Genomic DNA, 24,531 nt, shown 5'->3' with positions numbered 1-24,531 from the left:
TCCGTCGACTGTCTCGTAAAACCCGAAGTGTCTCCACACTTTAGAGTGGAAACTAGCGGGTGGGTCTTTGATTAGTTTTTTATTGTTTTCCGCCATTCTTCTCGCTTCTCTTTTTTTCTGCAATTCTCTGTTGTTGTTAGTTAACTTGTGTTCTTCACCGGCCGCTGTTTGCGCCACTTTACCCCTATTTACTCGAACAGCGCCCCCCGCAAACAGAATGGTAGATATTGGGTAGTGACAGTGACACTGACAACGGGTAAATTAATCATTTTGTGTTGTAATAAAATATCGATATTCGGCGTTAGTGTATCGATTATTTATTGCGACAGAGAGCACAACAATATATTGCAATATCGATTTTTTTTCCCACCCCTAGTGTCTACCACCACCTGGGGTAGGTCACCTAGAACCTCCGCGTCCCGTCCATGGACCAGACATGGAGTTTCCAGAGGTCTGGACGTGGGTGCCATAGAGTGCCCTGTCTCTGAGAAAGCAGGTCCTTCCTCAGAGGAATGGGCCAAGGAGGGGCTGTTGCGAGGAGCATAAGTTCTGGGAACCAGGTCCAGTTGGGCCAATATGGCGCAACTAACAAGACCTGCTCCTCGTCCTCCCTGACTTTGCACAGTGTCTGTGCGAGAAGGCTCACTGGGGGAAACGCATACTTGCGTAGGCCTGGGGCCAGATGTGCGCCAGTGAATACGTGCCGAGGATCCCCTCGGTCAGGGAATAAAACAACTGGCAATGGGTAGAGTCCAGAGAGGCAAACAGATCTATCTGAGCGGCTCCGAAGAAGTCCCATATCAGCTGGACCGCCTGGGGATGGAGATGCCACTCTCCCAGAAGCATAGGCTGTCGTGAGATCTCGTCGGCTGCACGATTGAGCAGGCCAGGGATATAAATGGCACGAAGCGACCTCAGACGCTTCTGACTCCATAGGAGGAGATGGCAGGCGAGTTGCGACATGCGGAGGACTCCACCTCGTTTGAGGCATTTGAGTCTCGACCACGCATCTAGAGCGACATACAACGGCACATGGCACGCTGAGCGGCTCAAGCCTTTACGAGAAAGGGGAGACGAACAACGTGCCAACGTGGTCATGAGAGAACATGAACCACCCACGAACGCAGTCTCAACACGCCTAGGCTTGAAAAAGTGATTGTGGCGGTCATATGTGGATAGGAAATAACTGCATCCAGAAACACACGGTTTGAATGACGTCTTGAAAAAGACGCAGTGTTAAACTGTGTATGCTCTTTCAGGAACTGCTCTCTCTGGTGCTGAAGCACCCAGGGATGACCACAGCTACACAAACAGGACGATAGTGCAAGCCTGATGTGAGCACTCACATTCTCATTGAAGACACAACATTCTGAGCTGTGAAAACAACTGTTTTGCTCTCTGTGAGATTGCGGCCAGTGCTGTCTGCGCTGTAACACCAACACCAGCTTGAAGAGGCCTGGAGAGCAGAGCAGGAAGAAGCACATCAATCTTCCCCCACCCACGAGTGCTTGAAGTGCGTCAGAAACAGAGCACCCGCGATCAGTTGTTGGTAATTTGTTGTGTAGCGTCGCCCCTCGCCGCATCCAATGTAGACAGCATTGCTTTTGTTTGAGGGCGCTTAACACACTCAGGCTCCCCTGTAGAAACGGGCCAGGCAGCTCGCGCCAGGTCTATACACAGTAAAAGTTACCTGATTGTGACGGATGGCCGAATTTACATGACACATTATAAATTAGCAATAGAAACAGTGCCAAAAAGAAGAGAAGTGGATAAAAGGGGATAAAGACAGAGCTAAAGTGATGTAATGAATGAACAGTTTATCTAATTGCATAGTAGTAAGATACTATAATTTAATGGCAGTTATTTTTACCTTAAACTTTATGCTAGCAGTTGTTCTGAGTTCTCCAGAGGCCCCAGACAGAGTGATTTTGTAACAATCATGTCAGCTTTCAGACACATTTTTTATCACACTTTTTATTAATGTTTTACTCTACAGTTGTGCTGTTTTGGGGGGGGATATATGGCATTTTTAACATTTATTTGCAAAAATTAGTAATGATATTTATATACAGGTTTATTAAAAATAGCAAATTTTTATGTAAAATTCACATTAAATCTGTATTGTAAAAAGCGCTTTTTTTTTCTATTATTTTTTTATTCTTTATTATTATTTTTCTATTATTATTATTATTATTTATTTATTACGTATTTGACTGGACTTATTTAGATATCTTATTTGTATTATTATTATTATTATTATATTCCCCTTATTTTTTTCCACTCATTCCTTTACTGTACTGGTAAGGTTATTATGTATTGTATATGCTCCTGCAATCCTTAGTTGGATCAGCACTTCAAAGGACAATCATTCTTGGGGAGATCTGGATTTAAAGGGACAAACTGGGATGGTTGGTTGGGGTGGTTGGGAGGGTTGGGGTGGGGGGGTATCTTCATGAATTAATATTTGTATAACACAGCAACATTTGGTTGTATACATTTGGTCCAATTTGTGTTGTAAAAAATGTTACATGGTTTAATAGAAAATCAATAAAATTGTTAAATGAAAAAAGCGCTATAAAGATAATGGGGACTTGACTTGAATGCTAGATGTAATGCTCTCGTGTGTGTGTGTGTGTGTGTGTGTGTATGTATGTGTATATATATATATATATATATATATATATAAAATCATGAACACAATTGGGGGTGAAATAAGCTGTGATGCATGGGGCACCAGGTAAAATCTTGCCTAGGGCAGCAAATAGGTCAGGGCCGGCCCTGATTGTGTGCATTTAAATGCTAGCTGTGAAACAAGTTTAGAAAAAGTCTGCAAGAAAGTCTGGGTTTTTCCCCCAGAAAATTTTCTATTTCTGAAAACAATTCAAAACAATAGCCTATGAAAGAAAAATGAGAGGTAGCCTTCAGATACATTTATCCATTATTATTGAGAAGATAAAGATTGGTGTTTTGTAATCGGTAAACATGGATTTCATAGGAAATATTTGCAAAAGATTAGGCTGAAGGTTTGAATGTTGTTAAACTGGTAAAACATGGTAGCCTAGTAACGAAACTCGCGAGAAACTACCAGCGCGAGAAATTATTTACTGGAGGTTTAGTTCAGTTATTGAGGAAATGCAAACAAACAAGAACACAAATAAAAGAAAGAAAATAAAACATAGCTGCTATACAGCTTTTTGTGTCAAAATCGTCCTTCAAAATGCCAGTAGCTCTGATCAGTTATTTAATATTAATTCAGGAAAAGTAAAAACAGCATGCATATTATATGCATTCACTGTTTGATCAAATAGATTTTAAGTTTACGGTTCCGTGACGTGGATTTTGGGTGTGGCGTCATTTTTAACCTTGGATTTAATGTAGCCTACCTGTCGATAAATTTTAAATCGTTTTGCATCTAGAGTAGCACAAGAAAAAGTATTAATAAGAAAAAAAAGTTTCCTAGTTTGTGCTAGTTTAGGCTATTATACGAACATAATTAAGTGGGTGCGCGATGTATTATCAAAAAAGTGGCTCCGGTTTAAATTTCTGTGGGGAAACTTGTATCTTTGATTAAGCAAAGAAAACTCAGCAAAGTTTCTCTTCATTACATCTTTCCACACCCTTCGATAATCGAGAATACTCCTGAACGCTGTAGTCATGACACGACAAACAACACGCTGCAAATAATTACCGGAGCTATTCAAACCCAAAACAAATCTGTTTTTTCGTTTTCATATAAAAAATAGACATATTACATGTCTGAAAAATCATACCTGTAAGTTTGAATGTGAGTTCGGGAACAGTTTTCTGACACAGATGTAAACTTTACGTTCTCCACCCTTTCACTTCCAGAAAGCAGCAACACATACCTTACATACGCGATGACATCACGCGGAACAGAGGTAAAGACGTAGTCGCACAATGGCAGTATACTTGAGCATGAAGAATTTATGACTTTGTATGATTTTCCTCTGCCAGCAAGGACTTTTAACTCTGTCATCCTCTAAGCTTTATCTCCAAGTTATGTGCACTTATTTAAAGCACTTTGATTTTAATGAGAAAGTAATGCCAAAAACTTTAATTGGATGGTGTTTGCCTTCTTGATCATTTTTTTAAATAATAAACATAATGCGTAACATAGCCTAATAGTTAGCCTACATGATATAGCCTAGTTCACACATTCCCTAGATGTAAATTTTACTAGAAGTTTTTTGACAGTATTCACTGGAAACGAGCATGGTTACTCCCGGAAAAATACTGCATTTCGAACACAATATCTATATATAAATCTTCAGATACTGCATGATAATAGCTATTTGCTCCAAAAATAGAATCTTTGAATAGAATCATTTATTTTATCAATACAATTAGATGCATTCTCTTTGGGATCAGTTTTCATAGGTCTATCTCTTTTTATAAAATGTGATATAAACTTTTTGCAAATTGTTGCTTATTACTGTTTTGCAGTGCAAATTTTTATTCACAAGAACATATCTTAACACTTTGCCTGTACAGTAGAATCTCTTAAACTCATAAGTATAATAGATTTCTTGAGGACTATGATATTATCTTGTGTCATTCGTTTACTTGTTTGTATTTTTACCATTTCTTTTCATTTTATGTTCTTTGTATTTCAATGCAGTGCTGTTTCTTCTTTGCAATATAAAGCAAGTTGCACAACATACAGAAGAAAACATAATGGCACAGAATAGTTTTTGTATTGTTTATTGTTCTTTATCACAGGCAATAATAGTGCACTTTCATTTTTTAAATTATAACACAGACATTTATTTTCTTGTCATTATTTTTTTCACTCCAATTTAATGACTTGCAATTCTTATGAAATTTTTTTCCTACTGTGCGCAATGGGGAAGAAAGAGTACAGCTTTACAATCTTAAGAGGAGTAATCAGTTATGACGACAAAGATAATCAATAATCCTCAGGTGAATATAGAATGGATAAAGAATGACGATACGAGTAATATTTTCTGTTTACAATGAACAGAGATGGGGGGGGGGGTGAGCATACATTGGGGGCAGGCAGGACATATGTATATAATGAGAGAAGATGGAAGGGATGGTCTAAAGTATAATTCTATGATTGGGGGACAGGAGCATGATGAGGTATATAATGTATGGTAAATAAGTGAAGACTAACAATACATATGAAATGTGATATGTGTGCTGTATGTGTGAGGCGAGTAACAAAAACAGAATATCATTCTGTGCATAATGTGGGGAAGAGAAAGGGACAGACATATAGAGCAGGAGAGTGTCATGAACACAGAGAACGTGTTTGGAGTGTATTTCACATTCACTCAGAGCTGGTGTCCAGACAGTCTGTATTTGCACACTCCCAGACTTACCCTGCCTGAGAACTAACAGAATTGAACATAGAACATCTTCAGGGTTTTGCTCTGGCATTTCCTCTGCCTCTGCAAGTGACTGGGCACGTTTGTGAGCGCACATGCTGACAGTTTTGTATATGTGGATTTAAGGCATTTGGAGTGTACTAAAATAAAAACATACCCCTTATTATATCTAATGAACAATGCTCCTAAACATTCAACAGTAGTGATATATATTTAATGTGCTATTCAAACTCAATTCATGGTGTTGCACGAGCTGCTTGATGACTACACAGTCCGAAGCTCAGTGTGTTTGTATTTCCGCTATGCTATTTTTGGGCAAGAGTGGAAGTGATGGCTGCGGGATGGTGGCAGAGGGAGGACCAGAGCAAAACCTTGCTTTACATTTAGTGCTCCTTGCGTCAGGAAAAGAGTGGATCAGAGGCTGGGAGAGAGAGAGAGAGAGAGAGAGACAGAGTGGAGCATTACTGTCAGATTCTGGGCTTCAGGGCAAAGGCTCATTGGAGAAAGAGCTTTTAAGTGGGTATTCAGGATCAGGTTCCCCTCATTCACAAACGTAATGAGCTAAAAAGCCCCTCTGATCCTGAGTCCGCACTTAAGAGAGCACTTCACTGATTCCCGTGGGTGGGCGAGGAAAGGGACAACTATTTGTTTGAATACAATTCTCTTTTTAGGACAGTGCATTCCAGTTTCAAAGTCCAGTTATCATTCATTTTGTTTCATATAGTCAGTTTTGAGAAGGAGAGTCTTCTTGTCTCTGTGTGTGTGTGTGTGCATGTGTGAAAAAAGACAAAATACTGCTCGCATTTCGTACAAAGGGCTGGCCCGGTACGCACGAGTCCGAAACTTTGGGCTCTTGTCTGGGTAACATTCGAAAAGAGAGCAAACAGAGAGGGCCTCCTTCTTGTTCCCTCTATTTTGTTCCTCTGCTTCCATAAGGTTCACTTCAGTCTTTACGTCGTACATCCTTAAGGGTTTTGAAATCTTTTCCCCGTGGGAGACATCCAAGGCATGGAGTCATTGCTTGGTTGTTGTTCTCCAGTTTACTCCATTGTGAGTTTTTTTTTTTATTATTCAAAATGAAATGAAAATGAGATGGAGAAAATTAGGCAGTTGAAATGTTTTTTGAAAAGACATTTGTAGCATACAACAAATACAAATTGTTACTGCCATTTTCGAAATTGCTCATTTTTCCTCTTGTCATTTTAACTTGACCAGCCTGAACACTAATAAATAAATAAATAAATAAATAAATAAATAAATGTAAATATTTCTATTTTTGTTTTTTGACATTCACTTTGTTCATTTTTTTTATGGAAACATTTCACATCTCAGCTCAAAAATATAATATAAATATAAAAGAGAAAAAAGAAGAAAAAAAAGAGAAGATGGTGAAGGCTTTAACATTTTTCTTCACGTTGTCTCTTTATACGACACAAGAGAGTGACTGTGGCTATTTCGTTCCTCTTGTTCGGTCTCTATGTGAACATGTCATAGGAAATCCAGATGCCTGCTCATCCCTCTGTGCCCTGCTTAGTGAGTGGGGTGAATCTGAGATACTCTGAGAACTGAGAACAATGACGTACAACAGCCCAATCTTTACAGTTTCCAACAGCAGCTTCCAGTGGGCAGCTCTCCACTGCATATCTGACACTGACTGATTTTGGATCTACAACATATCACAGAGTTCAGGATCTACAAGGATCAATGTTTAACATAGCCTATCTCTTCAACTCTTAACATCTCACTAAAGGCATAATCCGCCCTCAGCTCATAAAGCTATAGTCACATAAGACTATAGTAGCATTTTGGGTTACAAAATTTAGATTCTCATTCAAAAAAAAAAACAAAAAAAAATCCCTACTCTTTACTTTACACAGTGTTTTAGAAATCCTTTTTTGTGCTCCAAGTGGTAATAAGAATGAAGAACTTCCCACTTTTTTCCTGTTCTGTTTGCTTTTATCTACCTCAAGCAGCTCGATTTTGCTTATGATAATGATGATGATTATGATAATGATGATGATAAGTTTGGGAGACATTCTTTCCTGTCCCACTTGGTGTTTGTTCCTCGGTTTGTATAGTTTGTTGCCATAAGATCACTTGATATGACCATTGATGTCAAACTCCTTGTTCGTAGTGTACGAAATAATTTGTAGCTAGGGTTTATATTCAGCGATACATCTCGTTTTCACTTTTCAAATCCTTGTAATTTTGTTGTTCTTCAGATGAATATTTGCATTTAAGAACACTTCCATGTGGATAGACTCCTGACTGTTCTGTCGCAGTTGGATCCCAGGGTTTCTGCAAGTGATGTGAAAATCAGGGCTGAGTATACCTGTTGTTGTGTACTGTGCAGATGGACTTTGAGGGAGTCGTGTCTGGGGGGAATCAAAGGAGGGGTTTGTCCCCACCCACTCAATAGTATGTCTGATTAGTTCACTTAGGGCTGAGACTGGGTCCCATTTGAGGAAAGGAGGCGAGTTTTATCCTTGCCAGACCCCTTCCTTTGTAGAACACTCGCACTACCGCCAATACTGCTCCCTTCTCCTCGATCGCTGCGTTCTGCCCGCTCACCGCGATCACCTCCGCCCTCGGAGCGATGAGAGTTCTGACGGGTCGGTGTGCTGGGTGGGCGAGACGAAAGCCCATTTTTCTCATCTGGGAGAAGAAAATAAAACATCAGGGTGGGAATGTGCTAGTGGTTGAAAACATTTTTGTTCATTCAAATACACATAAAAGTTAATTAACTAATTTAATTCATTTTAGTTTTAGATTTTGAAACATGGTGTATTATCAAAAGTTTCACATTTCACTGATAGAAATTCAAATAAAAGAAAATAAAATCTAAAAATTAACTATAGTTTCTTATACATAGTATATTATTATTTCACCTCCATTATGCATGTAAATGTCACTATATATAAATATATTCATTATTATTGTTTCATTGTTTAGTTCACATCTGTTTCATATTGAGTTCAATTAATGCCTTCACTTCTCTCAGTTAATTGTCTTGTTTTGGCTGTTTAGAGCACACTGTTTCCTTTTGGTTTTGTGTTGGATGTCACTCTTTTGTTTTATTTTAATAAAGTAAAACTGTTTATACGATCTGCTACACTCTCCGTATCATCATCTTCATCATAATGTAACATCAGCACATTAACTTTGACTCCCATAAAATATGAAAAATAAAATAAAAAAATAGACTGAAACTAGCACTGATTGAGTAAAAACTGATGCACTATAAAATACAAAAATTTAAATACAATGAAATGAAATGGGGAAAAAACCTGAAGTAAAAATGAATCAAAATAAATTAATGTATACATATTCCCCTGGTTTCACAGACAAGGCTTAAGCTAGTCCCGGACTAAAATGCATGTTTGAGCTGTTTTAATTGAAAGTAACTTGCACTGTCAGTGCCATTGTTTGGTCTCAAGATGCACACCAGTAATGTTTTTTTTTTCTAAGGCACGTTTATAAAAGCTTCCTAAATGTCCTAATTGAACAAAGGCCTAATCCTGGCTTAATCTAAACCCTGTCTGTGAAAGCGCCCTTTAATGTTTTGTGAATGAGTGCATGTTTTTAGATGGAGGTGTAGGTGTGGTACATTCACCTGAAAGCGCCTGCACAGAGGGCTGGTCATGTGTACTGAGAAGCTGAGCTTGAATAGTCTCTACCACTCTTTTAAACCTGCGACTAGGACCTGCAAAACAATATTAGCACATTTGTAGAAATCACAGCACATGCAGACACATGACACAGGCTCTCTCGTCTTTTTAAATACCTGATAATAGGGTGAAGGTGACGCTGTAGATGCCAGTCTCCCTCCTTCCCTCCCTTTCTCTCTCTTTCTCCCTCTCTCGTTCTCTCTCTCCTTCAGAGAAAGCGATATCAACCTGAAATTTGACAGGCTTCTGGAAGACAGACGGACCTCCAGAGGACTTGTACTCCGCCCGGAAACTTGTCTGGGAGATGACACTGTGACTCAGGGAGGGAATCTAGAGGAGAACAGAGACGTACATCAAAGTTTGAATCTTCAAAAAAGAATGAACAAAGCGGATCTGAAGAGAAAGATACTAACTGATAGAAAGAAAGTTTAGGAAAATCCTAAAAAGATACTAACTGATAGAAAGGCATGGACAATGTCGGCCTTGATGGAGCTTAGTGGTTTGTCTCTGATCACCACAAAAATTTGCTCTTCCCTCTCCAGACTGATGAAATTTCCAAACCACGACTTCTTTGCTAGCCTATAGCAAAAGATAAAAATATATACAGATAAATACACATAACACAGATAGTACACATTATTGCTACTGTTTCATGGCTCTCATTGTACACAGAATACACATTAGAGACTTTATAGCATCATTAATGGATTTCGTTATTTGGTAGTGTTATCTTTGATCTGCAAGTGCACAAATAATACTGTCAATATACTGTAAGTCTTGTTTGTCTTCATTCCTAGAATTATACATGCTCAGGGAAAATCAGCCAAATATGCTGAAAAGGCTTAAAAAAAAACATACTGAACCATAGGAGCAGGTTGTTACTGTATCATCATTGAAGTTATGGTACACAGTACATGTAGAAATTTTTAGGCTGCTCTGCCTCCGCTGTCTAACAGCATTAGTCATTGTCAAAATGATCGAGATGGCCAGTCATATCAAAGAAAGCGGGTCTTACTGCTACTGTCACAACGCAACGAGACTTCGTGGAAAGATTTAAGTAGATGTAAGTATTAGACAACTGTTTTACGATAGAAATGTTCAGCAACTGACAGACACAGACTATCTAGTGATGCAAACTACTCGACTTTTCATGAAATTTAACCGTTTTGAATTGAAAATAAGCGATTAGGATTCATGTAATTCATAACTGAATGTGATGAGACAAGAAATGTTTGCGCTTTCGACATATTAGACATACGAATAAGAGTGATTGTGTGCACATTTTAAAACAAAATATTATAGTTTAAATTCATAACTTCAATTAGACCTAGATAGAACTTCTTTTACGATCCTTATTTGTTTATTCCCTTAAAGGGGATCTATTATGCAAAATTCACTTTTATAAGGTGGTTGAACACAGATTTGTGTCCACAGTATGGGTAAACAACCAGCCTATAATGGTAAAAATCCACCCAATTTTTATAATCCCCATAATCATAAACAGTCTCTACAAAAGAGCGGTTCCAGATTTACTTAAGAGTAGGGGAAAGCCCCACCCATGACTGGTGACAACTGGTGACTGGCTGTTAGCACAGATACCGGCCTGAGTGAGCCGCAGCAGTTCTGTTTCCTCACTGTAGCAGCTGGAGATATACAATGTCTGCGCCAAAACAACATTACAAATGTTCTGTTATTGAATGAACTAACGAACATAAGAGTCTCCATAGACTACCGGCATCTGAGCCACTGAGGACACCGTAGTTGAATTTCATTTATGAAGAAAATGTGCCGGATAAAATCGTTAAAATGTTATATATTTGCATAAATCATTTTACACTGGACTGCTTCACAAATGAGGGTCAGTCAGTTCAACACTTTTAATCCTTTAATTATTTAATTCCTTTTTATTATTTATTATTATACCCCGTCTGCCACAAAATTAAAACTCCACCTATGAATTAAAGATATTATATTAAAATGTATTGTCAAAATGAATTTCACAATTCAACTGGCGGATTTAAAATGGCGGATATTAAAATTCAATTTTGTGTAATAATTGTAAAATTAAAAAACTAAAATAAGTCATTTTAAATTTTGCAAGTGAATTTAAGAATCACAACATTGCGATGTACAGTGTTATTATAGTATTTATTAATATTCTGAATTATTTTATTTTCAGTCTATTTAACTTTAGCTGTTTATTTTTATTTCAGTTTTAGTAATTTTAGTACTTCAACAAACGTATTTTATTTCAGTTAGTTGCAACATCTCCATTTTTTCCGTTTTTCAGCTCATATTTTTATTTCTGAATTTTAATGAATGAAAACCATTTTTAATAGTTCTAGTAAACAATTTACTGTTACATAATGTAACATGAACAATATCCAGCAATGGCTATACAACTAAATGAAAATGTATTTATTTATTCCTCTAAATACTCACTCTGGGCTGGACTCTGGAGTTAAACTGGACATGTCTTCTGATGTAGGAACTATTGAAACAAACATGAAAATCAAAAAATGTACAGTGATGTTTGACTTTCAGTGATGTTGGATTGATTAACGATAATAAGATGTTGGTTGACGCTTCTCTCACCCTGTAGCCTTCGGCGGTGGAACCGTGGCGATCCTAGAAGGTTGTTCTTGAAGGAGTTGAGGCGTGTCCTCCAGTGGGCTGAACTACTGGCAGCCATTCCACCACTTCCCCCAGGACTGGAGGGCGGGGTTAGGGACAAGGAACCACCACCCACACCACCACCACCCCCTTCAGCTCGTGAGGAGGAAGAAGAGGAGGAGGAGGAGGGCGGGGTGGGTGGGGGGTGCTGGGGATGGTGCACAGGGGTCCCCAGAGGGGTGGGGAGTGGGGAGCCCTGCGGGGTGACCTGCGACACATGGGCAGAGTTAGGATAGATGGTCTTAGTGACAGACTTCAGGACAGAAGGAGCAGGGAAGAAGAAGCGAGGGATGGGGGACAGTAGCGGAGAGGGGGAAGGCGAAGGAGACGGAGGAGTCTGTAGGGGGAGGGACTTCATAGACTGCAGGTGGGGACGATCAGACGCTGCTTTTGAGGGTAGGGTCTGGGTTTTTTGTTCAGGCACGCGTTGGGACGCCCGGGGTGTGGTGGAACTTCCTGCTTTGGGGTCTTTAGACTGGGCGGTGGAAGCAGAGGTGACTTCAGTTTGGCTGAAAGTGAAAACTGGGCTCTGACAGGTAGGAAGAGAAAGGATAGAAGGATGGAGAGGGAAAGAGGAATGGAGAGATGGACACAGCAATGGTCATGAGCGTTAATGAAAGCTATGGTATATGATTATTATTAACATTAGAATTCAACTGAGAAGAGTTAGGAAAATGATGCACAGCGCTTTGAAAGGCATGTGAAATCTAGTATAAATTAGTAAACAATTGTTAGGACATTAATGTGCAAAATGCAAGCTAATACAAGCTAAATAATATATTTGTGTGACTGTGTGCATGTATTTGGTGTGAATAATGACTCCAGTATGAGGACAGTATGAGGTAGATGAACATAAAAAGAGCAATTCAGCTTTGCTATTCATACCACAATAACAACAACAAGCACAATACTTTTTACCATTGTAAATTGAGCACTGCATAGATGCATTTTACTTCTAATGCAATATCAGTATGGCCAACAAGTGTGGAGTAACTTACTCGAGGACTGCTGAGGGGACTGGATGAGAGGCCGGTTGAAGCACCGCTAACTGATCGAGACCTGTCAGAACACCAGGACATATCAGTCACACATCCCTTTATGTTCATGGATATGTTTATTTACTTTGATATATGCATTTCTAGTGTTAATAAAAGTCTGTGAAAGGAATGGTTAACTTTACACCATTCACAACAGGCTTGCATCCACTCACTGATCTCTATACATTGTGGTTTATATGATATTATCTATATTATAAATTAATGTTTTGTTTTCAGTTCACCATGTTGAAATCAACACACCCCTTCCAACGTCACAATTCGGCAACTCGGGTTATCGTCTAGATTTGTAAGTTTCCCACTTCCCATGACTTCGCTTGGTCATTCATGTGCTGGGAACTCCTTATTACGACATTATAATGAGGGCACATGAGAGACGTGGCCAGCAACAGGAAGGGGATGCCGCAAACAACATAAACGATTTTTTTCACGGAGGCCATGTCTCATAGACCAATCAGAGATTAATTGATTCACAACTAGCATTTAGCTTTTGTGGTCAAAAAACACCATGGAAGAAAATATAAGATTGTAAGAAAAAATTGTCGCCTACAGCGTACCGTGAAAAATGCCCTTTACTGTTGCCATTATCACTGATCAATACAACATTTACACAAATATCTTTTAAATTAAATTACGAAATAAGGTGCCATCTATAATGAGCCTAATGTACATAGAAATTATGCATGTTAGTTTTGAAAATATAACAGTAGAGGAACTTAATTTAAATACTTAATTGACCTATTTCAGCATATTTATACTGGATTGTGCTTGATTACTGAATAAGACACACATTTTCATTAAAATAGGCACTTGAAATTGTACAGCGGATGCTTGTGGGGCACATCAAGCTTGACTTTCAGATGAAGGTTTATACAAAGTTCTCTTTAACAGTTTGCATGTACCTCTGGCTATGTGCAGAGGTATCCAGTGCTCTGCGGGGAGGTGTTGGAGAGCCCTGCTCTGTCACACTCAGTACCTCCAGACTCTTTCTCTCCGGCCGACAGCGCCCATGACGGGTCAGCATGGGCGAGTCCACCCGCTTACGGGGAGGATCTGATCACACAACCACAACAACACACACAACACCCACTGTAACACAAACATCTACTGTGTACACTTCATGAACAAGTCACATTACAAACCTTACTATATCCAAAAGGAATCTAAGGTTTGTTTGTTTTTTATATATAACTATATATAAAATATACAACTGCAATGCAGCAGAGATTATCTGTATTACAGTGTTAGGAGGGAAATAAGCATAGAAGCTGAAAAAGAAGTCCTTTTCAGTGTGTTGATGAGAGACAGCGCTTCTAAGCAACAGGGTAAATAGTATCTGCATACAACATGGCCTATATGAGAGACGAGTCACGGCATGAGATGATGGACAGTAAGGTATTATTAGTCAGGCAGTAGAGCTGCACGATTTATCTTGTTCTCCTGTGTTGATCCGGTGCTCCCGCATATCTGTTATTTTGCTTATATAGTAAAAAATAAAGGGACTGCTGAATTAGATCCTGCCTATCAACTCTCCTTGCTGCAAACAATGTGACAACTGCTATATAAAAACACTGAACTTCTTACAGTTTGCTGCAGCTTAGATATTGAGGCAAAAAGAACAAAAAGATTTAAAATCACAATGAAAAAGGGTGTGCAAAAACTACAAAATCACAAGTGAATTACTTTTTAAATTTGTGTTTGGCCAACAGAAATAGTTACACTTTAAGGGTGTGCAATTGGGTATACTTATCAAAAGAAACACCTCACATTGTAACTAAAACTTTTTTTTTTGTCCCAATTAATGTAAATAGCTTTTTCATTTTAGATTACAATGGTAATATTTGAATAGTAATATATATATTTATTTTACTAGTCATGTTTACATTTACATGGAAAAAAAGTTGATCTGCCGCTGACGATGTTCTCAGTGCACCTTATAAACGACTTAGATTTATTTCGATTATTTCAATCTTATTTCAAATTTTATTTCAAAATAATTGTGCAGCCCAATCAGGGAGATACATTCCTTTAAAATAATAAGCCTCTTAATAAACAAACATTATGCCAGTATATGGTAAATGTGAAAAAACATGTCAGCATCGACAACTTTTTCTCAGCAAACATTAGGAAAGTCCCGCTCTGATCCAACCTGCAGCACCTGTTCTCCCACCTACTACACTGCCCTAAAACAACCATGTCAAGCTCTTAATGATGATGATTCTCCACCTTGAAATCTCTTTTTAGTCCTGGTCTGGTCTTGATCTGTTTATTTCGGGGAACAAGCCCTCAATATGTTACGTTTACAAATCACGTTTTGCCTTAGAGCCCTTAAATTAAACTGGCTTACTTTCAGGCATAAAGCACCAGCATGCTTTCTAGGTTACCAACTATTCTCATGGTGTTCAGTGACTACCTTTGGACGTGACAGCAACACATACAAACCTTAACTGCAAAAGTTCACTCACCAATATCATTTCTGGGGGGAAGATGTTCATCTTCATAACTAGGGTAGCGCTCCTTTCTGTCCAACAGAAGGTAATAGATCAACTTCTCCTGGTTTTCTCTGGGAAGGGAGAGATGCAAGTCAGACCCAAATGATGTTCATTGTATCGACAAAATGATTCTTTAAAATATCTTCTTTCACAGAAGAAAGTAAGTCATCCAGGACTGGAATGAGTAAATGATTTTTGGGTGAGCTATTCCTTTAAAGTCGGCATGAAACAGAAGTTGCGATAGCCTTTTCATCCCTATTGTGACGTATATCCAAGTGAAATAGCTTATCGTACAAGAACAAAATGTAGGGCAGTTCCACATCAACAAAAAAATTATAATTATGTGCAGGGATAAATCATTTATAATAAACAATGCAATAATCCATAAGAAATAAGGATGGTGACTTTAAGGTCAGTTTGATCTTGTTTAAAATGTTATGGTTGTGCACTATCCACTTGTTTAGTCTGAAGTCTCCACCATCATCAGATGCCAAAAGAAAACAAACGGTGCTAAAATACACTCACAATGTGATGTAATACCACAGAGAAAATTATGATCCTAACCTCTATCTACAAACCCAAATCCCAGATGGCCAGACAGTGATTCATCTTTTGTAAATCGTTAAAATATTTGTGTCCAGGACGCCGTGACCACGGAGACTGCAGTGTACACCGTATGTTTTTAAATGCATAGCTGAAATGTTTAATATGAATAAATAGCGCTACTAAATGGATCTTGAGGTAGTATTCTCAAGTGAAATGAGTAGAAGCTTGGACCCAGAAACAGCATTCCTTACGTCACGACATAACAAGCAGATTATTTTCTGAAAAACAGGCTGAAATGTCTTGAGCACACACACAGAAGTTCAGACTCACTCTTCACACTGCAGGTCTCTGGTGAGCTTGACACGGTCTCTGAAGCAGCCCAGGGAATGCATGCTCTCCAGAACATCAGGGTCCAGATCTGTAAGAGACAGAATCCTCTTCACACACACACGCCTCGGGGGTGGCTGCTCTGGACACGGCTCATTCCTGCCCCCTCTGAGACAGAAAGACACACAACAACACAAAAAAAAGAAAATCTGATTTTATTGGAATAGTTCTGTGGAACGCAGAAGAATTTTTGCAGACTGAGAGAAGACCTGAACAGTGGTTCTTATGACTTGTGCACTCTACTCCATATCTTCAACATATGACAGCATATGAGCAGAACCAAATTTAAGATGTTATTTCCTAAATATGGCAATGACGTTTTATCATGAGACATTTGAGAACCTATGATGTTACATGATTTTAGGTTTTTGACACAAAATTTACACGGAACATTGTGGAGCTTGACAAAGATACTATTGTTTGTCACACAACTGTTGATATGTGAATAAAAACTGCTCAAAGATTTTGATTTCAATGTTATAGCCATAAATAAATAAAGGCTTTTTATATTTTTTATAAATTCTCGAGTGCCTTGGCCTCATCCGATTTTTGCAAGTTGAACTATCCCGCATCCAAAGAGAACCGAGATACGGACTCTATACACCAGTAGCACTTTTTGCATCTTGTGTTCTATGATTTTTCAATTCTCCTTTTGTATTCGATGGAAAAATACAGCAAATGGTGAGTAAATGACGACAGAATTTTCTTTTGTAAACTATTCAAGATAGCTCACGTGATACTTACTGATACCAAGGGTGCTTTTGTATTTCTTCCAACTGAGAAAAGAAAAAACAAGAAGTATCATAAATATGCCTTGGCAGTACACTAAGAAATGAATACTTTTATTCTGCAAGGATGCATTAAATTGATCATTTATAATGTTATATAATGATGCCGTAGTGTGTGTGAGTGTGAGTGTGTGTGTGATGCTGAAAATTCAGCTTTGCCACCACGTGAATAAATTACATTTTAAAATATATTCAAAAAGAAAATATAGAAAAAATAAAAAAAAGACAATATTACTGTTTTTACTGTATTTTTTATCAAATAAATTCAGCCTTTTACCGACCCCCAAACTTTTTATATATATAAATGTATATTATACACTATAAGTGTATATAAAAAGAGGTGCACTGGGTGCATGTTCTTTACCGTGAGGCGTTTCTCAGGGTTGACCTCAATCATGCCTCGGAGGAGAGCCTGGCAGTCTGGAGGAATGAAGTGAGGCATGTGAAATACTCCACTCTTCACCTTCTCCAACAGCTGTCGCAGGTTATCATGGTCAAAGGGCAACGCTCCCTGATGAGGTGAGATGTTACATTTCACACACAATTCTGAGAGCAACCGAGAGCTAGCAATTTTGAGACAAATATAAGATGGAGCAAGCTTCTTACCACCAACAGAGCAAAGAGAATAACCCCACAGCTCCATACATCTGCCCGACGTCCATCGTATTTCTCTCCCTGTAAATAAAAAAGAACACTAAGTGCAAATAAGCACTGGCTGTTTTGTTAGATTTGAATCTATGAGACTTATACATTAAAACATATGGTGCTTATTCTCCGTCCTTACCCTGATGACCTCAGGACATGCATAATGGGGTGATCTGCAGATACATAATGCAGAGCATTAATACTTCATATTCAATAGCACAATTAAAAGAACATAAACACAAACTACTGACCCACAGCTGGTCTCCAGCAGGCTGTCCCCAACCTGTAGGGAGGCCATGCCAAAGTCAGCAATCCTGATATTATTCTTCTCATCCAGCAGGAGATTTTCAGGTTTAAGATCTCTGTGGCTGGTAAATAAAGGTAATGACAGCATTGTAGTATATTTTTGTCAACTGTAATGTTTTTCCTGAAGTATCTGAAACCAGAATTCCTTTACAGTATAAGAATGATTAACTGATTGTGTTGTACACACTGCAGTATGTTACAATAATAAATTAAACAATTTTGTAATGTTTGTTTGTCTGTTTGTTTGTTTGATACAAAGAGGACGCTCAACATACAAAAAAATAAACCTTGGAAACTATGAACACTACCGTTCAAAAGTTTTGTTTTTGAAAGAAGTCTCTTATACTTGCTCGCATTTGGTCAAAACAGTAATATTGATGAATGATTCCATTTTAAAATAACTGTTTTTTTATTTTGATTAATTTTTTTTATATTATTTATTCCTGTGATGACAAAGTCTTAAGTGTCACATGATCCTTCAGAAATCATTCTATGATGATTTATTTGATCAAAAAAACATTTTTTATTATTATCCATGTTGAAAACAGCCGTGCTACTTAATATTTTTGTGGAAACCATAATGCATTTTTTCAAGGATTATTTGAAATAGAAATCTTTTATAACATTATAAATGTCATTACTGTCACTTTTGATCAATTTAATGCATCCTTGCTGATAAGAAGGAAAAAAACAAACAATTTTTTAACAGTAGTATATGTGCTATAGTAGATGCGTATATATAAACTGGCACACACACTTTAGTCTACTTCACTTGGCCACAAGTTCTCATGTCAACACACAACCACGTTGTCTAAAAGTCGCAACACTTGCTACAGAATGCTGATTATGCAAAAATATGATGAAAACATATGCCTATAAAGGAACTTGTGTATGCAGCACTTTAAATAAAACATAAAGAGACATTTACCATATAGAGTGACTGTGACAGAAGTCTAGAGCAGATATGATTTGTCTGAAGAACTTTCGAGCTTCTTTAGGGGTCAATCTGCCTTTCTTTACCAGGTAGTCAAATAGCTCCCCACCAGACACATGTTCCAGCACTAGATACCTGAGAGAAAGACATTTATGAAACACATGCACAGAGATAGATGCACATGAAATTGTCCACACAAGCACACCCTCACAGAATGCAGGATGTAAGTCTAGACAAGACAAGACAAGACAAGACAAGACCAGGCATGCTTCAGATGTGTGGAGAAACAGAGCAGTACTTACAGATATTTGTTATTCTCGTACACATCATACAGTTTTAGGACATGAGGGTGCTCTATTAGTTTAAGAATAGCTATCTCTCTCTCCACCTGCAGAAACGGGGAGAGTGAGGGAAATTGAATGAGAGTTGAATAGAGAAAGGAGCAACTTTAATGTAGGAAAAGACCAAGCAAGATGATCACTCTAAATTAGGTGTGAACTAATAGTCAATAAATTAACAATATAGAGTCTTGCATTCCTTTAGCACAGAACATTAGGGCAGATGCAGCACAAACTGTGGTCAATAAAGCAGTTGGAGTTATGCAGCTGCTGTGTTATTGAAGAGCAATCGTAAACAGGAAAAGGTTGCATAAGCATGAGATGACTTGGAAAAACTACAACTTTTTCCATTTTTGTACATTTTTTGTATGCAAAACTTACTTTCATAAGAACAGACTCTGATAGCTTTTCTCTGTTAACTATTTTGATGGCCACCTTCTGTCCTGTGATACAGTGAACTCCTAACTTCACCAGACCTGCAAGAGGAACACAGATGGTCATTCTTCATTAGATGCATTCCAAAAGTGGACAACATTAAAATCCAGATGAGATTTCAGAAACTGAAAAGTCGGCAGCATATAACAGCAACAACCTTCAGACTGCACACTGCACAATTTTATATAATCAACACTCACTTACAAATTCTTATTAAACCTGAAGAAAATGCAGTACTACCAAAAACACTATTGATATCCTAAAAACACCAGTAAATACTGTTCATATACGCAATCACATCAATCATTAATGGGACACCCTCTTTTACTTGCCAAAAATGTGTCTACATCTTAATGCATAGATCTATATCCCTCACTCTTGCGCAGATTCACATGCAATTAACAATGTACTGACAAACAGGATCTCTGTGGCCTTTGAATTCAGAACAGATCATGTGGCAAGCCATTGTTATTCCTCAAAACTAACTAGTATCCAGGTTTGCATGACTAGTAGTGACTGGAATCATTTTCAATTTTACTATTAACTTTTTACATTAGTAAACAATAAATACATTTTACTAGTTATATTTCCCGTTTCATCATTACTGGTAACAAATTGCAATTTGTTACAAATTCATTTTAAGTAATCAATTCAAGTTTTCTTAATGATTAGATACCAGTGCCTGTTTATAAAACAGTGGTATGTATTCCAGTTGTTACTAATTTAACTTAAGTAAGATGACTAGTCATTACCTACAACAGGGTAAAAAAAAAGTAATTGTAGCTAGTGAGAAAAAAAATGTCACAACAATTTGGATAGTTAGTCTCATAAATACGTACTGCATTGGTATCAAATAAATTTACACTAGTATAACTACTAGAATAAATATACTACTAACTACTAAATTAGTAAGTACTAGAATCTATTGAACAGTTGAATACAATGGAAATAACCTACATATTAGTCAGAAGTGAACAGAATATCTGAACCACATATTCCCATTGCAATTAATTGCAAAAATGTGCAATTTGTTCCAAGTAACGAAGGAATATATTTGTATCTAATAGGATAGTAGAACTAAAAGCAAATGAACAGTAACTAGTAACAGTGAATAATTGAATATGCCAGGGAGGCTGGGATAAGTCCTACTTGAATAGTACTAGTAACTGGAATAATTCATAGGGAAAATGTATCTAGTTAGCTACTATTTGGACTTAAATAAATAACTGGAGGTTTAATAAATAAATTAGAGCTTACAATCACATTCAGGTTTTTAAACTGTTCAGATGAATTACTGCCACGTCACAAAAAAAACTAAAAGATCAAATAATCTTCCTCCCTTAATCGCTGCCCTTACTTGCTTCTGTGCCTCATTTCATTTCATCATCTGAAATAACCCTGCAAACGCATTAACTGCTTTGCTTATTGCAGAATCAAACTTTCAATAGATTAATTCTTGAATGAGACGCGCGAAGTAGAGCAGAATGCATTAACTGAGTACTAATATCCCAAAGAGGAAACGCTCTTACCTGTCTGGCCCTTCCCCAGCGTCTTTTCCAGTCGGTAGGGCCCGACATACTGAGCTGCCTGACTCCCCGACAACTCCTTACTGGACATTTCGTTCGACAGCGATTTCGTGTCACAATATAAAGGGGGTAAATCAGTGTATTTTCACAATGTATCCACTGGTGCCTGTCCTGCTCACGTAATAACTCCGCCGTACAGACATCACAGACGGTGAGCGAAGATGACACAGGGATGCTGAGGCGTGATGTCAGTGCCGTGGCCTACTCCCAAACATCTGCCTGCCGTCTCCTCAAAGTTCCTGGAAATCGATCGATAACATGTTCCGTTCGAAAATATCACAAATAAACAGGGGGTGCGCGACCAGCCGAGCCTATTTGCCAAATTACAACTGTTATTGCGATTTGGAAGGCCTGTGGTGTCTGATGGAAGAATGATGAGGGGACACGATTAAATCTCTCAGTATATGGGCTAACACTATATGACTACATCAGATAGGCTAATCGTTGTGAGTAGCCTACCAGTGAAATTATTATGAATATTGAAGTCAGATAAAGATAACGGGATTATTAGATAGCCTGGTTCCGTCATCTGTTTATTTTCGCCGGTATTTTATCTTTAAAACTATATATTTATGTAGCTTCCCATTAATGTCAAACTGGAAGTGACCTATTTATTAAAAACTTGGCCACATCTATCCTGCGAAAGAGCCGCACATCCGGTTTTGTGACACCTTACACGTAATATTCTGTCTAATATTTAGTGCCTCCTTCTTTTGTCAACGACTCCTCAAAGTGTTTCGTCTAATTTGAATCAAAGTGTAGATGTGAAGGATGAGCGTCCCGTGCCTGATATAAACTACGGTCTCTTCCAGGCCTCACATCCGGAAATGTGGGAGAAAACAGCCACCCTTTCGCGAAAGAAAGCCTCAGTGTCTTCCGTCACATGAATCCGCCTATTAATCCACAGTGCGCGTGTCAAGTGTACATTGCGCTATTGTAAACTATAGGGTTTGCGCAGAAATCCCTTGCTTTATGCGTACGGAACACATTCCTGGTCAAAAAACAAGCATCTTTAACTAGCGTAGGAGCCTCCTCTCCCCCTCCCTCCCGCTCGCGCTGGCTATGTGCATCTCACAGCATCTTCTTCTCTCGCTCTCCTCCCGTCGCCTCGGCTACCGCGCGCGGACTCATTCTCTCGAGTTTGCGTTACAGTCTCTTGAAACCGCCTGGCTTTAATCCGTTCGCGTCGCTTGCCTGGTGACCGCAAGGATATCAGTCCCTCTGTCAGTGGGGCCTTTCTCTGTTTTCTAGCTCTCACTCTCCCAGTATTCCTTTTCCCCATCCGACACGAGCAGCATCAGCATCCGGGTTCTGCGCTGCTTGCGTCCCCTCCCTTTCGCGATTCCCATCGAATATGCTCGTCATACTAAACCCCCACCCCATTTCCGCCCGAGAGCACGTCCCTCACATTATTGAACCCATTCCGTACTTTATTGTCATTGGACACATCTGTCAGTTTTTTTTTGATAGATACATGGTTTCAATCCATTTGTTGTCATAATATGGACTAATTGCCTTTTTTTACCTTTTTTTATTGTTTGGAAAAAATATAACCACAGCCTTACAGGAATAAGCATCATTACAGGGTAGTTATTAACCTTGTTATATTTACAGCAGACTCTCATATCCAAAATGACTTGCAAATAGAGGAACATAATTCGTCACAAAGCCAACAATATTTATAGTAGGCTAGGCTACAAAATGCCAGGTTTAAGCAAGCAAGATTAAGAACTGTATGTTCTCCACTAAACTACTTTTTTAATTGCTGAAATTAAAGCTCCATCCCTGCCGTTTAAGATGTGAACACAAGGTGGCAGTAGAGACAAAGACATTGGGCGTGTTCAGGCAAGAGGTTATTGAAAAATCTGCCAGCCATCTGTTAGGTTTTATTTCTTAATCTTACCCAGAAACATTGGTCATAGCGAAAAGTATCGTAGTCCTAGATACTGCCTGTTGTCTTGGTCCAGACAGCAGGGGGCATTGGTCTATCTCTTTTTTAAACATATTTTTAAATATTGAAGGCTATTTATGAAACTCAATATATTTTGCATCTTGTGTCAGTTCAAGGGTTCACATTTGAAAGTTGAAGACTACAGATTCAGGGTTTCTTAGACTGTGTTATGTGATTGAGATCAGCAAGTGATTCCTGTTGAATTCACCTGGACATTCAACTCACTTAGCACTAGTTTCCCTCACATAAATCTTCTCAAGATCAAATTCAGTAATCTTCCTATACATGCTTTACAAAGTTTTATAAAGTTATTGTTTCTACCTGTCTGGCAGACCTCCAAGCAAAAGCACACCTTTTTACCTAGTCTAGCAGCTTCTCAACCGAAAATATCTCTGTTCTCACTCCTCCTCTGTGTATTGGTGTTCAGGTGTTCATGTCGACTTTAAAATGGAAACGAATGTAGGACATTCGTAGAAAGCAGGGTGTGAATTGCCTTAAAAAACTGGAATAGTATTGTACTGACAATTTAGTATAGTTCACTTACACAAGCATTCTAGTAACGAAAAAAGAACTGTATAGAGTAGGCCTACTTGATAATTTACTTTAGATTTACTCTTGACTTAGTGTAGCTACTCAGAATTAATGACTCCCAGAGTCAGAGTGCATTGCGGCATGAATAAATTAAGCAATTGCTTTGTTTTAATGTTTTAAAATGTGATTTGCTGTCTTGTATCAGTAGTAGCACAACAAAAACAGGAAATAAAATTGTTATTGTTAAAATTAATAACTTACTACTGTTCGTTTGAAACCACAAATAGGCCTAACTGATTTTTTGTTGAATCGCTGCATCAGTAGAAATAGAATTACAAGCCTATAAACAAAGTTCCAAGTGCCCAACCAAAGGGAACAGTGATCACCATAATGCGGAGCAAAACATTTTAGGAAAATCAACATCAGTTTATGAAGTCAGCTTATGTGGTGTTCTCTCATTTTTTTCAGCTGTAGCCTATTGACAATTCAACATTCAAGATGACTTTTGGAAATGAGTGAATGCAACCAGAAAAAAATAACTGTAGAAGTGGAGGACATGAGATTAAGATTTAAGATTTAAGGCACTCGATATGGCACTCAAACCAAACAATTAGGCTAATCTTAACATGGGTTTTCTGAATAGCCTATATGGCTTAGGCCTATAGGCTAACAGTATGTGAATAGTAGCTACCCCACAGCTTAGAGAGTTTTACATACGTAGGCCTAAAGTTAACTAGTTAGAACAACTGTTGGATTTTACAGTGTAAAGGTTCACCTGGGAAAGTAAGCTTTCTCCGAGAATGGCATTCGATATTATGACCGGGGGG

At 38.3% G+C, this 24,531-nt stretch overlaps 2 protein-coding genes across 5 annotated transcripts in view; both read right to left on the bottom strand.

The window, feature by feature from the left end:
- Positions 1-3,901, bottom strand: part of cpt1a2b (carnitine palmitoyltransferase 1A2b) — a 46,179-nt gene extending 42,278 nt beyond the window's left edge. Inside the window, exon 1 of the mRNA XM_084414779.1 lies at positions 3,771-3,901. The gene's annotated coding sequence lies outside the window, so the exon portion shown is untranslated. The remainder of the gene's footprint in view (positions 1-3,770) is intronic.
- Positions 3,902-7,266: 3,365 nt separating this feature from the next.
- brsk1b (BR serine/threonine kinase 1b) lies at positions 7,267-22,534 on the bottom strand. Of its 4 annotated transcripts, none has more exons than XM_084414725.1 (19): positions 21,166-22,534; positions 19,583-19,677; positions 19,166-19,251; positions 18,858-18,998; positions 17,875-17,991; positions 17,763-17,796; positions 17,585-17,653; positions 17,343-17,489; positions 16,935-16,966; positions 16,134-16,319; positions 15,231-15,328; positions 13,668-13,818; positions 12,709-12,769; positions 11,633-12,239; positions 11,480-11,528; positions 9,493-9,616; positions 9,154-9,367; positions 8,983-9,072; positions 7,267-8,024 (listed from the first exon to the last, which is right to left on the bottom strand). In XM_084414725.1, the coding sequence occupies exons 1-19, from the start codon at positions 21,251-21,253 to the stop codon at positions 7,807-7,809; spliced, it is 2,607 nt and encodes an 868-aa protein (XP_084270851.1). In that variant the 5' UTR covers positions 21,254-22,534; the 3' UTR covers positions 7,267-7,806. The 4 variants fall into 4 exon arrangements, with proteins under 4 accessions (XP_084270851.1, XP_084270853.1, XP_084270852.1 ...); XM_084414727.1 differs by having other exon boundaries at positions 11,633-11,918; XM_084414726.1 differs by having other exon boundaries at positions 16,134-16,298.
- Positions 22,535-24,531: the final 1,997 nt, after the last annotated feature.

Source organism: Rutilus rutilus, assembly GCF_951802725.1.
Source record: "Rutilus rutilus genome assembly, chromosome: 1".
In the NCBI taxonomy this organism is placed as follows: Eukaryota; Metazoa; Chordata; class Actinopteri; order Cypriniformes; family Leuciscidae; genus Rutilus; species Rutilus rutilus.
The sequence above is the reverse complement of the archived record's forward strand: the minus strand, read 5'-3'. Positions and strand labels throughout refer to the sequence as shown.

What these genes read in the sequence shown, in the direction of transcription:
- brsk1b (XM_084414725.1), bottom strand. Translation starts at nt 21,253, where the DNA reads ATGTCCAGTAAGGAGTTGTCGGGGAGTCAGGCAGCTCAGTATGTCGGG. An exon ending in ACCTCTGCACATAGCCAGAG is followed by an intron (nt 12,770 to 13,667) that starts GTACATGCAAAC and finishes GTGTTCTGACAG; the next exon opens with GTCTCGATCAGTTAGCGGTG. An exon ending in TTGTCCATGCCTTTCTATCA is followed by an intron (nt 9,368 to 9,492) that starts GTTAGTATCTTT and finishes GTTCTCCTCTAG; the next exon opens with ATTCCCTCCCTGAGTCACAG.